We start from the raw sequence: 15,280 nt of genomic DNA, 5'->3' as shown, positions 1-15,280 counted from the left end.
CTACTCCAACTGTAGATATTCCATTAAAATTCTGCCTTTTCCAGCTACAATAGTCATTTACAACATTAACAATGTCTACACTGTATTTCTGATCTATTTTATTTTATTTTAATGGACAAAAAAATAGCAACTTTCTAAGTGACCCCAAACTTTTGAACGGCAGTGTACCTCTTTCGAAAAATTGGACATTGACATTTGTACATACTCAAAATTTCCCTTCCTGCTTTTCTTTTTTCAGGCGTGGATCCAAATGCAGACTACCCCACTCTGTACCGTTACTTTGTGGAGGTGTGGATTTACCTGGGTCTGGCCTGGCTCTCCCTGTTTTTCAACTGGAAGGTGCGCATGGTCGTGGAGGCCCACAAGGCTCTGAAGAAACGTCGCAAGCGGCGCAAGCTCTCCCTTAACGAGCTGAGGAATTACAAGGAGAGCCACAAGCCCCTCTACCTGCCGCCCACCGCCAACGACGTCAACATCTTCAGCTTCCTGTCCAAGAAGCAAGAAGGCTACAACGACCTCATCAAACAGATTGGTGTCAAGAAAGATGGTGGCGGGGACCACTGTGATGGTAATGATGCCAGTAACAAGGCCAAGGAGGCGAACCGCTCCCAGAGCTGCATCGACACGGTTACCTGCAACGGCAACACTATTCTCAGCCTGGACCGCTCACCGCGGCAGAAGCGGCGCTACAGCTTCAGTGACCGCGTCACAGTGGCCTTCTCAAAGTCCAAGAACTACCTCCTGGGCTCGGAGAACGGGATGCTGCTCACAGAGGACCATGGTGAGGGTGATTTGGACGGGGACCAGGAGAGGATGTACGAGAACCAACTGGACAAAGAGGTGGACCATGAGAGCGGAGGTGGCAGCCTGGGCGGTGGTGGAGGTTGCGGTATGGGTGGTCGACGGCTGTGGGACTCCAAAGAGTACCAGTCCCTGATCTTCCAGAATGCGAATATCACTTTTATTGACGAGGAGAACATCCTCAACAACAACCTGGAGGATGAGGACGATGATGCTAAAGCCAAGCTGTCAATCACCACGTGCGACGAAAATGTAGAGTCGGAGACTGACTCCAAAGAGGAGCAGGGCTCTGAATCAGAAGAGTCCGTGTTCACCAGCGATGGATCAGAACATGACCACTCTTATGAGAAGCTTGTGGAGGAATATTCAAAGGAGGACAACACAGAGTCCTGAGGAACTGAACTGGTCTTGACTGAACTCAACTTGGAATAATCCCTCATTTGTCATCGCTATGACAAAACATTTTTTTACAATTTAAGGCATAGCCACATTCTCGTTGAACTTGGATCTAATGAAGGAGAAATATTTTAATATTCTGTTAATATCAAAGACTGTGAAATGAACATTACAGGTTTTATGTCTATCACTCTGGTGCATTTTTTCAGATGTAAGTGCCCGTGTCTTATGTTAAAAACCTTTCATTGGAGTTGAACACATCTTTCATCTCTGAGTCTTTCATACAATTTTTTCTCAAATACCATGAGAACATTTTGCTTAGTCAATACATCAGATAATAACAGGCTCACCATTTAGTCATTTTAACTAACGTTTATTGCGATAGCAGAAAATACATTATACAATTTTCAAAACGGATCTTTTTGAAGTGCTGAATCTAAGGAATAATTGATCGTATTGAAGAATACTGGCTGATGAAGGATGACAATGGACAATGTAGTAACTAGGCACTATACACTTCTGTTTCAGTAGTCTTCAGTTTTGAGCATGTTAATTCGGTTATAGTTAAATTAAGAAATTACAAGATAATCATATAAAAAGTAATGAAAAGCAGATACTTGGAGTGGACAAGTGACTGTGAATTTGTTTGTAAAAGCACTTAGTTTTGAAACAGCCATTTTGATTAAATGTTTAGATTTTTGTGCGAAGAATTGTGAAAGTGTAATAGACGCTTTTGAAAATTGCACCAGAGTGATTGAAAAAGACGAACAGTCTTCCCTCAAACGATCAAATAATGTGTCTATATTAAACAATGAGTTTATGAACTTATTAACTCCTACTAAATGGAGTGACTTATAAAGTTGTCCTACATTAATTCACTACTGTTTTCAGAAGATATGGTCGTTTAACATTTGTTTGAAACAAGATTGAGTTTTTCAATCAATTTGAGATGTTGATATGAAATAGCAAGGGTGAATACATTTTTCAGAGGATTGCTCCTTACTTCTTTGATTTATATTCACCATATTGGTGTTTTTTTGTGATATTTATACAATGAAGGAAAATGCAGCCCTTTTGTTAAAGGGGCAATCCACAGTTGCCACATACATTTTTGGACTTATACATTATTGATATACACTGAGTGTACAGAACATTAGGAACACCTTCCTAATTTTGAGTTGCACCCCTTTTCGCTCTCAGAACAGCCTCAATTCGTCAGGGCACTACAAGGTGTCGAAAGCGTTCCACAGGGATGCTGGCCCATGTTGACTCCAATGCTTGCCACAGTTGTCAAGTTGGCTGGATGTCCTTTGGATGGTGGACCATTCTTTATACACATGGGAAACTGTTGAAGCCCAGCAGCGTTGCAGTTCTTGACACACTCAAACCGGTGCGCTTGGCACCTACTACCATACACAGTTCAAAGGCACTTAAATACACTGCTCAAAAAATAAAGGGAACACAAAAATAACACATCCTAGATCTGAATGAATGAAATATTTTTATTAAATACTTTTTTCTTTACATAGTTGAATGTGCTGACAACAAAATCACACAAAAATTATCAATTAGAAATCAAATGTATCAACCCATGGAGGTCTGGATTTGGAGTCACACAAAATTAAAGTAGAAAACCACACTACAGACTGATCCAACTTTGATGTAATGTCCTTAAAACATCCCTACAACGCCTGGGCATGCTCCTGATGAGGTGGCGGATGGTCTCCTGAGGGATCTCCTCCCAGACCTGGACTAAAGCATCCGCCAACTCCTGAACAGTCTGTGGTGCACCAACGTCATGTTGGTGGATGGAGCGAGACATGATGTCCCAGATGTGCTCAATTGGATTCAGGTCTGGGGAATGTGCGGGCCAGTCCATAGCATCAATGCCTTCCTCTGGCAGGAACTGCTGACACACTCCAGCCACATGAGGTCTAGCATTGTCTTGCATTAGGAGGAACCCAGGGCCAACCGCACCAGCATATGGTCTCACAAGGGGTCTGAGGATCTCATCTCGGTACCTAATGGCAGTCAGACTACCTCTGGCGAGCACATGGAGGGCTGTGCGGCCCCCCAAAGAAATGCCACCCCACACCATGACTGACCCACCGCCAAACCAGCTATGCTGGAGAATGTTGCAGGCAGCAGAACGTTCTCCACGGCGTCTCCAGACTGTCCGGTCTGTCACGTGCTCAGTGTGAACCTGCTTTCATCTGTGAAGAGCACAGGGCGCCATTGGCAAATTTGCCAATCTTGGTGTTCTCTGGCAAATGCCAAACGTCCTGCACGGTGTTTGACTGTAAGCACAACCCCCACCTGTGGACGTCGGGCCCTCATACCACCCTCATGGGTGCCTGTATGACCTCCCTACAACGCCTGGGCATGCTCCTGATGAGGTGGCGGATGATCTCCTGAGGGATCTCCTCCCAGACCTGGACTAAAGTATCCGCCAACTCCTGGACAGTTTGTGGTGCAACGTGGCGTTGGTGGATGGAGTGAGACATGATGTCCCAGATGTGCTCAATTGGATTCAGGTCTGGGGAACGGGCGGGCCAGTCCAATGCCTCCCTCTTGCAGGAACTGCTGACACACTCCAGCCACCTGAGGTCTAGCATTTTCTTGCATTTGGAGGAACCCAGGGCCAACCGCACCAGCACAAGCGGTCTGAGGATCTCATCTCGGTACCTAATGGCAGTCAGGCTACCTCTGGTGAGCACATGGAGGGCTGTGCGGCCCCCCAAAGAAATTCCACCCCACACCATGACTGACCCACCACCAAACCGGTCATGCTGGAGGATGTTGCAGGCAGCAGAACGTTCTCCACAGCGTCTCCAGACTCTGTCACGTCTGTCCCATGCTCAGTGTGAACCTGCTTTCATCTGTGAAGAGCACAGGGCGCCAGTGGCGAATTTGCCAATCTTGATGTTCGCTGGCAAGTGCCAAACGTCCTGCACGGTGTTGGGCACCGTGGATGTCGGGCCTTTATACCACCCTCATGGAGTCTGTTTCTGACCGTTTGAGCAGACACATGCACATTTGTGGCCTGCTGGAGGTAATTTTGCAGGGCTCTGGCAGTGCTCCTCCTTGCACAAGGGCGGAGGTAGTGGTCCTGCTGCTGGGTTGTTGCCCTCCTACGGCCTCCTCCACGTCTCCTGATGTACTGGCCTGTCTCCTGGTAGCGCCTCCATGCTCTGGACACTACGCTGACAGACACAGCAAACCTTCTTGCTACAGCTCGCATTGATGTGCCATCCTGGATGAGCTGCACTACCTGAGCCACTTGTGTGGGTTGTGGACTCCGTCTCATTTCACCACTAGAGTGAAAGCACCACCAGCATTCAAAAATGACCAAAACATCAGCCAGGAACGAAGAAGTGGTCTGTAGTCTCCACCTGCAGAACCACTCCTTTATTGGGGGTGTCTTGCTAATTGCCTATAATTTCCACCTGTTGTCTATTTCATTTGCACAACAGCATGTGAAATGTATTGTCAATCAGTGTTGCTTCCTAAGTGGACAGTTTGACTTCACAGAAGTGTGATTGACTTGGAGTTACATTCTGTTGTTTAATTGTTCCCTTTATTTTTTTGAGCGGTGTATTTTGTCTTTCCCATTCATCCTCTGAATGGCACACACAATCCGTGTCTCAATTGTCTCAAGGCTTAAAAATCATTCCTGAACGTGTCTCCTCCCCTTCATCTATGCTGATTGAAGTGGATTAAACAGGTGACTTCAAGAAGGGATCATGGCTTTCCCCTGGTTTCACCTTGTCAGTCTGTCATTGAAAGAGCATGTTTTGTACACAGTGCATACTCATTGATTCTTGAAGAATATAACTATAACAGCTGTCGTACCCCATCACTAACTTGTTTTACTCTAGTGTTTGTAAACTATAAATGTAAACAAACACTTTAGCCTCAAAAACATGGTTCAAACGATGTTATATCATGGATGGTTCGTCCTTGTATCCATAGCTCTGCCTATGAATTTAAGAGTGGTTACGTTTCTACATCCCTTCCCTCAGCTTTTTTCCAGAACAGTGGGGGGTTAACTGCTTTGCAACTATTTGCGTATTGGCCCACTTTAATTGCATACTGGCGTAAATGTCTCTCATTGCACAAGTTCATCAACTGGTGAGTGCAGTGTAAAATCCATTTCAATGCAGATTAATGTTGACCACCTTAGCCAAGCCCTTGTCCTTGAAGAGGTTGAGTGGTTTTGCGTGCAATTTTCCCTCTCCCTTTGTTTTCTTATCATTTCTTTGTTTCACTAAGTGAAACCCATGTTTACTTTTAATGTCTGAGATTGATATTTTTTTTAACTGCATTTTTTAGGGGTCAAATTCTGAACATGAATACCATTTTGAGAGTTTCCTGAACCAATTAGATCCAACCTGGAAAGTGAAACTTTGAAGTGTTTTTTTTGGACCAATGCAGAGTAGACTTGCGTGCAAAATAGGGATTAGTGTTCCATTAGACATTTCAGCCGAAAGGTGGGATATCCATAAGTGCCCCATTCATTGTATTCATGTGACGCGTTCTTACACGCTAGTTCTGCGACACGGCACAGAACCACCTTGAGTTTAGAGTCTGGTTTCCTAGTGTAAAGTTTTTTTTTTTTAGTCTCACTTTGTCTCATGGCTTTTTCTCTGTTATTATTTTGTAAAAATGTTATGGTCCCTTGCCTCTTTTGAATGTTGAATCGGCTCATTTGAAATGGTCTTCGTAAGGAATTTTTCCAGTCACAATATTAATTTTCTCACGTAATCTCTCCTCCTTTTTATTTACTGTCTCCCGTTTAAGAGACCTTTCGTATTTGCCATGTAAACATTGGAAAAGTGCCCATCAGTAGCCACCCGCTCTGCTTTGTCCAGGACATGGCCTTGCTACCTGTATTTACTCTTGGGGGCTCGTGCTGGTGTGAATGCCTGAAATGTAACTCATGTGGGCGGTCAAGGTTAACACGTGACAGCGTAATGCTCCCTTAGCATAAGGTTAGTCATGAGACAAGGAGGCAGCAATGTCAGTGTTCACTGTTTGTTTTCCTCTGTGTTCATCCACAGCGATTGCTCCCCCCTCCCCCCGCACAAAAACCTTACTCTGCAAATTATATAAGTGTTGTGCAATATTAAGGATACCCATACCATTTGCTCACAACTAGTGTTTTTTCCCCTTCCCAGAAGATTCAGTTGAGTCTGACATGTCTTGTTCGTGGACAGATACCTTTCATCTTGTTATTTGCCTGCTATCCATATTGAATCCACACTCCTCTACATTCTGACTCTTGAATGTTGTTTCTAATGTGCTGAATACAGCATGGATCCGATATGGATACCAGGTGACCTTATTAGTGCATATCTGTACTTTCTTCATCAGGAAAAAAACTAGTTGCTAATATGGCCCCAATTGTATTACAATGGTGTTCATGAGCATAAGCGCTTAATGCTCCATGGCTGTGTTAGCGTAATCTTTAGTGTTGCTTACATTATCTTAGTGTTTATTTTTAGAGTGTGTACATTTTGTGTGCACCGACACCAGATGTAAATGTCCTATCATCACACTTTCACCATCTACAGTAAAATGGTACATTATATTCACATCTTTCTACAGAACAGGTATGTGAACTACTGGAAAATGGTTAGTGTGTTCCAGAAAATTGTCCAACTGTCTGTTAGAATTTAACTCTGTACTCGATCTGAGGCTACACCAGTCACAAATGGTTTCACCAGACCACTTGAGTGCAGCATTGTTTTAATGCAGCTATGGTACTTTTCTAGATTCTGATTAAATTAAACCGTTTTAAATGTTTCAACATTATCAACAAAGAACAAGTTATGTTGGTTGGACTATGTTTTAAGTTTTACTCCTCATTGCTACTTTGTGTAAAATGTACTCCATCTTTTGTTTTTATTATTAAATTATTGCAATTTTTATGATTGTTTTGTACATGAAATCACAGCAACTGTATATATTTCATTTTGAATAAACATTTATAAAGTGTTTATTTAAAAAATGTTCTTCACATCTAAATCAAACCCTGATTTTGACAGTAAAACATCAAAATAGCACCATCTACTGTCAAAATATGTCAAATACTGTGCCGGCAAAGAATGCTAACATCAAAAAAACAAAACACAGGATCATAATTTCCCCTCTTTCAATCAAGGAGTTAAATGAACCGGAGCTAGTGTTTACCTACTCAAGGATGACTTTTAATATTACTTGGTAGTGTTACTCCACACACATGGCAAAGGTACCTGATATGGAAAATCATGGCTCATTATGGCTACTTTCCTACAAATATATGGTCTTAAGGCTCTTTCACACTGAGCAACGCAACATAAATTGACAGAGGCAATTCGGTGTATTTCAATGGTGAAGGTGCGAGGGGTTGGCGCATCAGTTGCATGAGGTTGCATTAAACACTACCAACACTCAAAACACAGTGCATACTCATCCGTTAACTCTGCATGGAAAGCATCGCTAGTGTGTGAGGCATTACTCAGTCGATGAAGCTGATGATATGATAACATATTTAAAAATGGACATACAGTAGAAGACATGAATTATTACTTATTCTGCTTAAAGTTAGACTTTGGGTAAACACAAAAATAACATCTTTAAACTGTATAACTTATCAATGCACCATCATACCAGGTCATTTAATGCTTAAAACAATTGATGAATAATATATTTGGCTACATCTGATAATTGGCTTCTGTCCAAAAACAATCCTGTGAAATGACTCAACACATCAAATGTTATTTGTCACATGCTTCGTAAACAAGTGTAAATGAATAGTGAAATGCATAGTTATGGCCCTTCCCAACAATGCAGAGAGGAAGAAAATAGAGCTATAATAGAAAAGGTATAACACATAATAAAAGTCATATTAAATACACAAGTATATATACACGGGGTACCAGTACCGAGTCGAAGTGCAGGGGTAAATGAGGTAGATATGTACATATAACTAGGAATACAGTGACTAGGCAACAGGTTAGATAAAACAGTACCATCAGCGTATGTGACGAGTCCCCCAACAAATGTGACCGGCTCAATTCGGTCTTATGTAGCATTTGAAATTGTGTTTTTTGCATTGGATAAAAGTAGAGACTCGGAGAAAGAAAATGGTATATCATACACTCCAGTTGAGGAACAATGGGAAAGTAACTATGCTTTCAAAGTTGAAAAACTTGTAACCTTTTGAGAATGTCCCCATTGAAAGTTTTGGTACCTACTGGAGAACTCTTCTTTGTCTGCACCCATTCGGCATTGTTCACACCCTCTTAAGCTTTAGCCCCACCCATCTCTTTAAAGATTCACATGTGAGGCTATGTACTAAACAACAAAACATTTAAAGACTAAAGGCTGGCTTAGACTACAGGTGTGTTCGTGAATGTAATCTTGAGTGCCAGACTGTGCTCTGGGCGTTCTTAAAATTAGAGCATTGTCAAATTGTTCATCTTTGTAAATTTGGAGTGTTCCACTCTCGGAGCGTTCAAAGCATACACTGGTAGCTCTGGCCGAGGAGTATGGTTGATCCAAGCATTCTGACCTAACAACAGCTGTCAAGCAACCAAGCTAACTGGCTAACATTGGCTAGCTTGCTAGCTAATTCCAGACAAAAATGAGAGAACCGCTCATTTTACTCACACTAGCAGAGGTGGTTGGGCTGTTTTTATGTTATCCAGAGTGTTGGTGATGCAACTGTGCTGCTGGCAACAGTTTAATTACGCTTTTTTTGCCAACGTTTACTGACACCGGCCATATTCAACGGGTGTTGAGCGTTCATAAATTCGTCAGTTATTCTGCACTCTGGCACACTCAGACTAGAGTGCTCTGAAATCGGAGTAGATAGCCAGAGCGAATTTGGAATACACTACCGGTCAAAGGTTTTAGAACACCTACTCCCATCTAGGATTTTTCTTCATTTTCCTATTTTCTACATTGTAGAATAATAGTGAAGACATCAAAACTATGAAATAACACATGGTATCATGTAGTAACCAAAAAGGTGTTAAACAAATCCAAATATATTTTATATTTGACATTCTTCAAATAGCCACCCTTTGCCTTGATGACAGCTTTGCACACTTGGCATTCTCTCAACCAGCTTCAACTGGAATGCTTTTCCAACAGTCTTGAAGGAGTTCCCACATATACTGAGCACTTGTTGGCTGCTTTTCCTTCACTCGATCCGACTCATCCCAAACCATCGCAATTTGGTTGGTTGAGGGATTGTGGAGGACAGGTCATCTGATGCAGCACCTCATCGCTCTTGGTAAAATAGCCCTTACATGGACTGTGTGTTGGGTCATTGTCCTGTTGAAAAATAAATGATAGTCCCACTAAGCCCAAACCAGATGGGATTGTGTGTTGTCGTAGAATGCTGTGGTAGCAATGCTGGTTAGGTGTGCCTTGAATTCCAAATAAATCACAGAAAATGTCACCAGAAAAGCACACCCACACCACCTCCTCCATGCTTGACTAGGAACCACACGTGTAGATCATCCGTTCACCTACTCTGCGTCTCACAAAGACACGGCGGTTGGAACCAAAAATCTAACATTTGGACTCATCAGACCCAAGGACAAATTTTCACCAGTCTAATGTCAATTGCTCGTGTTTCTTGGCCCAGGCAAGTCTTATTATTATTGGTGTCCTTCAGTAGTGGTTTCTTTGCAGCAATTTGACCACAAAGGCCTGATTCACATAGTCTGCTCTGAACAGTTGATGTTGAGATGTGTCTGTTACTTGAACCCTGTGAAGCATTTATTTGGGCTGCAATTTCTGACTGTTAACTCTAATGAATAATGAACTTATCCTCTGCAGTAGAGGTAACTCTGGGGCTTCCATTCCTCAAGAGAGACAGTTTCATCATAGCGCTTGTCTTAAAGTAATGATGGTCTGTCATTTCTCTTTTCTTATTTGAGCTGTTCTTGCCATAATAAGGACTTGGTATTTTACCAAGTAGGGCTATCTTCTGTATACCTCCCTACCTTGTTACAACACAACTGATTGGCTCAAACGCATTAAGATGGAAAGAAATTCCACATTTAACACTTAACAAAGCACACCTATTTATTGAAATGCATTCCAGGTGACTTCCTGGAAGCTCATTGAGAGAATGCCAAGAGTGTACAATATTGTCATCAATCTGAAATATAAAATGTTTTGATTTGTTTAATTTCTTTTTTGGTTACTACATGATCCCATATGTGTTATTTCATAGTTTTGATGTCTTCACTATTATTCTACAATGTAAAAAATAGTAACAATAAAGGAAAACCCTTGAATGAGTATGTGTTCTAAAACCGTTGACCGGTAGTGTAGTTAGTTGAATAGTAGAGTCTTTTGTTTAGACATGTAGCTAGCTAGCGAAACAATGAATCATATTCCCAACTCATAACGTTACTACCTTGCATGAATCTGCAGGTAGCTAACCAACTAGGTCCAATGTTAGTTAACTAACATTAGGCTACAACTAGCAATGCAAATGGCTCTGAGATATGAATAATATTACTACACAGATCATACAGGTAACGTTAGCTAGCTAGCTAGCAGGGCCAGCTAATGTTAGCTAGCTCGCTAATGGTATACTTTAACTTGAAATGAAAACGACTTTCTGACAATATTGTGTAATATCTGAAAATGTAGCTAGTTAGACTCTCTTACCCTTACGAATGGATGGACGCTTCTCCCTCTCTGTCATGGATGCCATGGTTGCTCTTAGTTTGAAGATGTAATCTAGACAGTGGTAATAAAGGTTCCGGAGGGCTGCTGTTTTACAGGCTTCTAAACAACTGTTTTATTAGATTTTTTTCGCATTGTTTAACTCATTCTGTATGTAATGTTGCTGCTACTATCTCTTATGACTGAAAATACCTTTTGCACATCAGAACAGCGATTACTCACCCCGAACTGGATAATATTTGATCTTTAATGAGTCCAATGCGACGGATATACTACTTTATCGAGACAAGGCCCAAATCCCCATTATCAGCATGAAGAAAAGACTGAGAAAATTGTAATAATTCACTGACAAGTATTATTGCCCAACGTGCAATCAGTGGAAAACAAACTGGACTATCTACAATCACGACTATCCTACCAACAGGATATTAAAAATTGTAATACCTTATGTTTCACAGAGACTCGGCTGAACGACGACACAGATAATATAGAGCTGGCTGGCTTCTCCGTCTGTTGGCAGGACAGAGCAGTCTGTTAGAAACAAACCCCCGCCCCTCGTTTTATTTGTCAATAACTGCTGGTGTGCGATGTCTAATATCAAAGAAGTCTCTAGGTAGTGCTCGCCTGAGGTAGAATACCTCATGGTAAGCTGTAGACCACACCAAGAGTTCTCATTTATATTATTTGTTGAGGTCTATTTACCACCACAAACCGATGCTGGCACTAAGACCGCCCCCAACAAGCTATATAAGGCCATAAGCAAACAGGAAAATGCGCATGCAGAAGCGGCGCTTCTAGTGGCCAGGGACTTTAATCTTGAAACTCTGGGGGCGCAATTTCATTTTTGGATGAAAAACATTCCCGTTTTAAACAAGATATTTTGTCACAAAAAGATGCTCGACTATGCATATAATTGATAGCTTTGGAAAGAAAACACTCTGAACTTTCCAGAACTGCAAAGATATTGTCTGTGGGTGCCCTAGAACGGGAGTTACAGGCAAAACCAAGATGAAACGGCAACCAGGAAATGAGCAGGATTTTTGAGGCTCTGTTTTCCATTGTCTCCTTATATGGCTGTGAATGCGAGAGGAATGAGCCTGCCCTATCTATCGTTTCCCCAAGGTGTCTGCAGCATTGTGATGTATTTGTAGGCATATCATTGGAAGATTGACCATAAGCGACTACATTTGCCAGGTGTCCGCCCGGTGTCCTCCGTCGAAATTGGTGCGTCATTTTCAGCTGCTGGTATTTTTCCATGGGATTCTGAGGGGAAAGCAGGCTTCCACGAACTGCATATCAATGAAGAAATATGTGAAAAAACACCTTGAGGATTGATTCTAAACAACGTTTGCCATGTTTCGGTCGATATTATGGAGTTAATTCGGAAAAAGTTTGACGTTTTGGTGACTGAATTTTCGGTTCGTTTCGGTAGCCAAATGTGATGTACAAAACGGAGCGATTTCTCCTCCACAAAGATTCTTTCAGGAAAAACTGAACATTTGCTATGTAACTGAGAGTCTCCTCATTGAAAACATCCGAAGCTCTTCAAAGGTAAATGATTTTATTTATTTGGTTATCTGGTTTTTGTGAAAATGTTGTGTGCTAAATGCTACGCAAAATGCTAAGCTAGCTTGCAATACTCTTACACAAATGCTTGATTTGCTATGGTATCAAAAAGCATATTTTGAAAATCTGAGATGACAGTGTTGTTAAGAAAAGGCTAAGCTTGAGAGCAGGCATATTATTTTCATTTCATTTGCGATTTTCAGAAATCGTTAATGTTGCGTCATGCTAATGAGCCTGAGGCTGTATTCACGATCCCGGATCCGGGATGGGGAGTATCAAGAGTTAATGCAGGCAAGCTTAAATCCATTTTACCTAATTTCTACCAGCATGTCAAAGCAACCAGAAGGAAAAAAACTCTGGACCACAGTTATTCCACACACAGAGATGCATACAAAGCTCACCCTCACCCTCCATTTGGCAAATCTGGCCATAATTATATCCTCCTGATTCCTGCTTACAAGCAAAAATTTAAGCAGGAAGTACCAGTAACTCACTCAATACGGAAGTGGTCATATGACGCGAATGCTACGCCACAGGATTGTTTTGCTAGCACAGACTGGAATATGTTCCGGGATTCATCCAATTACATTGAGGAGTATACCACCTCAGTCACCAGTGTCATGACTCTCCTGAACGATCAGGTTACAGCACCCTCTCTCTCCTGCAGAGGGGAAGAGGGGTGAAGTTGGCCATTTTATGACAGTCGCAAGTACCTGCAGGAACTCTCTCTCTCCCACACAATGAAAGGGAATTGAAAAATCCCTTCGTTACAACAGAGAGATTTTGTAGTACTGTGACATCAAAAGGCTGAATAATGAAACTAGACTGCTCAAAAAAATAAAGGGAACACTTAAACAACACAATGTAACTCCAAGTCAATCACACTTCTGTGAAATCAAACTGTCCACTTAGGAAGCAACACTGATTGACAATAAATTTCACATTCTGTAGAAAACAGGTGGAAATTATAGGCAATTAGCAAGACACCCCCAATAAAGGAGTGGTTCTGCAGGTGGTGACCACAGACCACTTCTCAGTTCCTATGCTTCCTGGCTGATGTTTTGGTCACTTTTGAATGCTGGAGGTGCTTTCACTCTAGTGGTAGCATGAGACGGAGTCTACAACCCACACAAGTGGCTCAGGTAGTGCAGCTCATCCAGGATGGCACATTAATGCGAGCTGTGGCAAGAAGGATTGCTGTGTCGGTCAGCATAGTGTCCAGAGCATGGAGGCGCTACCAGGAGACATGCCAGTACAACAGGAGACGTGGAGGAGGCCGTAGGAGGGCAACAACCCAGCAGCAGGACCGCTACCTCCGCCTTTGTGCAAGGAGGAGCAGGAGGAGCACTGCCAGAGCCCTGCAAAATGACCTCCAGCAGGCCACAAATGTGCATGTGTCTGCTCAAACGGTCAGAAACAGACTCCATGAGGGTGGTATAAAGGCCCGACATCCACGGTGCCCAACACCGTGCAGGACGTTTGGCACTTGCCAGCGAACACCAAGATTGGCAAATTCGCCACTGGCGCCCTGTGCTCTTCACAGATGAAAGCAGGTTCACACTGAGCATGGGACAGACGTGACAGAGTCTGGAGACGCTGTGGAGAACGTTCTGCTGCCTGCAACATCCTCCAGCATGACCGGTTTGGTGGTGGGTCAGTCATGGTGTGGGGTGGAATTTCTTTGGGGGGCCGCACAGCCCTCCATGTGCTCACCAGAGGTAGCCTGACTGCCATTAGGTACCGAGATGAGATCCTCAGACCGCTTGTGCTGGTGCGGTTGGCCCTGGGTTCCTCCAAATGCAAGAAAATGCTAGACCTCAGGTGGCTGGAGTGTGTCAGCAGTTCCTGCAAGAGGGAGGCATTGATGCTATGGACTGGCCCGCCCGTTCCCCAGACCTGAATCCAATTGAGCACATCTGGGACATCATGTCTCACTCCATCCACCAACGCCACGTTGCACCACAAACTGTCCAGGAGTTGGCGGATACTTTAGTCCAGGTCTGGGAGGAGATCCCTCAGGAGATCATCCGCCACCTCATCAGGAGCATGCCCAGGCGTTGTAGGGAGGTCATACAGGCATGGGGAGGCCACACACACTACTGAGCCTCATTTTGAGTTATTTTAAGGACATTGCATCAAAGTTGGATCAGCCTGTAGTGTGGTTTTACAGTGTGGTGACTCCAAATCCAGACCTCCATGGGTTGATAAATTTGATTTCCATTGATTATTTTTGTGTGATTTTGTTGTCAGCACATTCAACTATGTAAAGAAAAAAGTATTTAACAAGAATATTTAATTCATTCAGATCTAGGATGTGTTATTTTAGTGTTCCCTTTATTTTTTTGAGCAGTGTATTTTTCTGTAACCCGAACAGTTGGAATGGTCCGTGTGTACTTAGATAACAATCCTGTCGAATTTGTAATGTAACTAAGGACAGTATAATAACATAACTGTATCTCTGAATGTGTATATTTCCCAGTTGTCTGGTTCACATCCAGAGGGTAAAGAACAATGTTTTATTCCGGCACAGGGAAAATGGTCACGCCAAAACCAGGACCCAACCAATCCGGAGAAAAAATAAGTATATCGCACAACCACAACATGAACAGAGGTAAAATAAGCCTGCACAAAGAGCAGGCGGGCATTACCGGCTTAAATAGCCAGACTAAAACCTAAACACTTAACAGGTGTAACCAATAAGACAAAACCAACAAAAGGGAAAAGGGATCGGTGGCAGCTAGTAGACCGGTAACGACAACCGTCGAGTGCTGCCAGAACAGGAAGAGGAGCCACCTTTGGTGGGAGTCGTGACAGCGACCCGGAG

At 42.8% G+C, this 15,280-nt stretch overlaps 1 protein-coding gene across 1 annotated transcript in view; it reads left to right on the top strand.

Annotated features, from left to right (window-relative positions):
* Positions 1 to 7,194, top strand: part of kcnk5a (potassium channel, subfamily K, member 5a) — a 79,529-nt gene extending 72,335 nt beyond the window's left edge. The window contains exon 5 of the mRNA XM_064925618.1: positions 239 to 7,194. Within this exon, the coding sequence (XP_064781690.1) occupies positions 239 to 1,194 (956 nt within the window). The 3' untranslated portion in view covers positions 1,195 to 7,194. The remainder of the gene's footprint in view (positions 1 to 238) is intronic.
* The last annotated feature ends 8,086 nt before the right edge of the window (positions 7,195 to 15,280 follow it).

Source organism: Oncorhynchus masou, chromosome 2 (assembly GCF_036934945.1).
Source record: "Oncorhynchus masou masou isolate Uvic2021 chromosome 2, UVic_Omas_1.1, whole genome shotgun sequence".
In the NCBI taxonomy this organism is placed as follows: domain Eukaryota; kingdom Metazoa; phylum Chordata; class Actinopteri; order Salmoniformes; family Salmonidae; genus Oncorhynchus; species Oncorhynchus masou.
The sequence above is the reverse complement of the archived record's forward strand: the minus strand, read 5'-3'. Positions and strand labels throughout refer to the sequence as shown.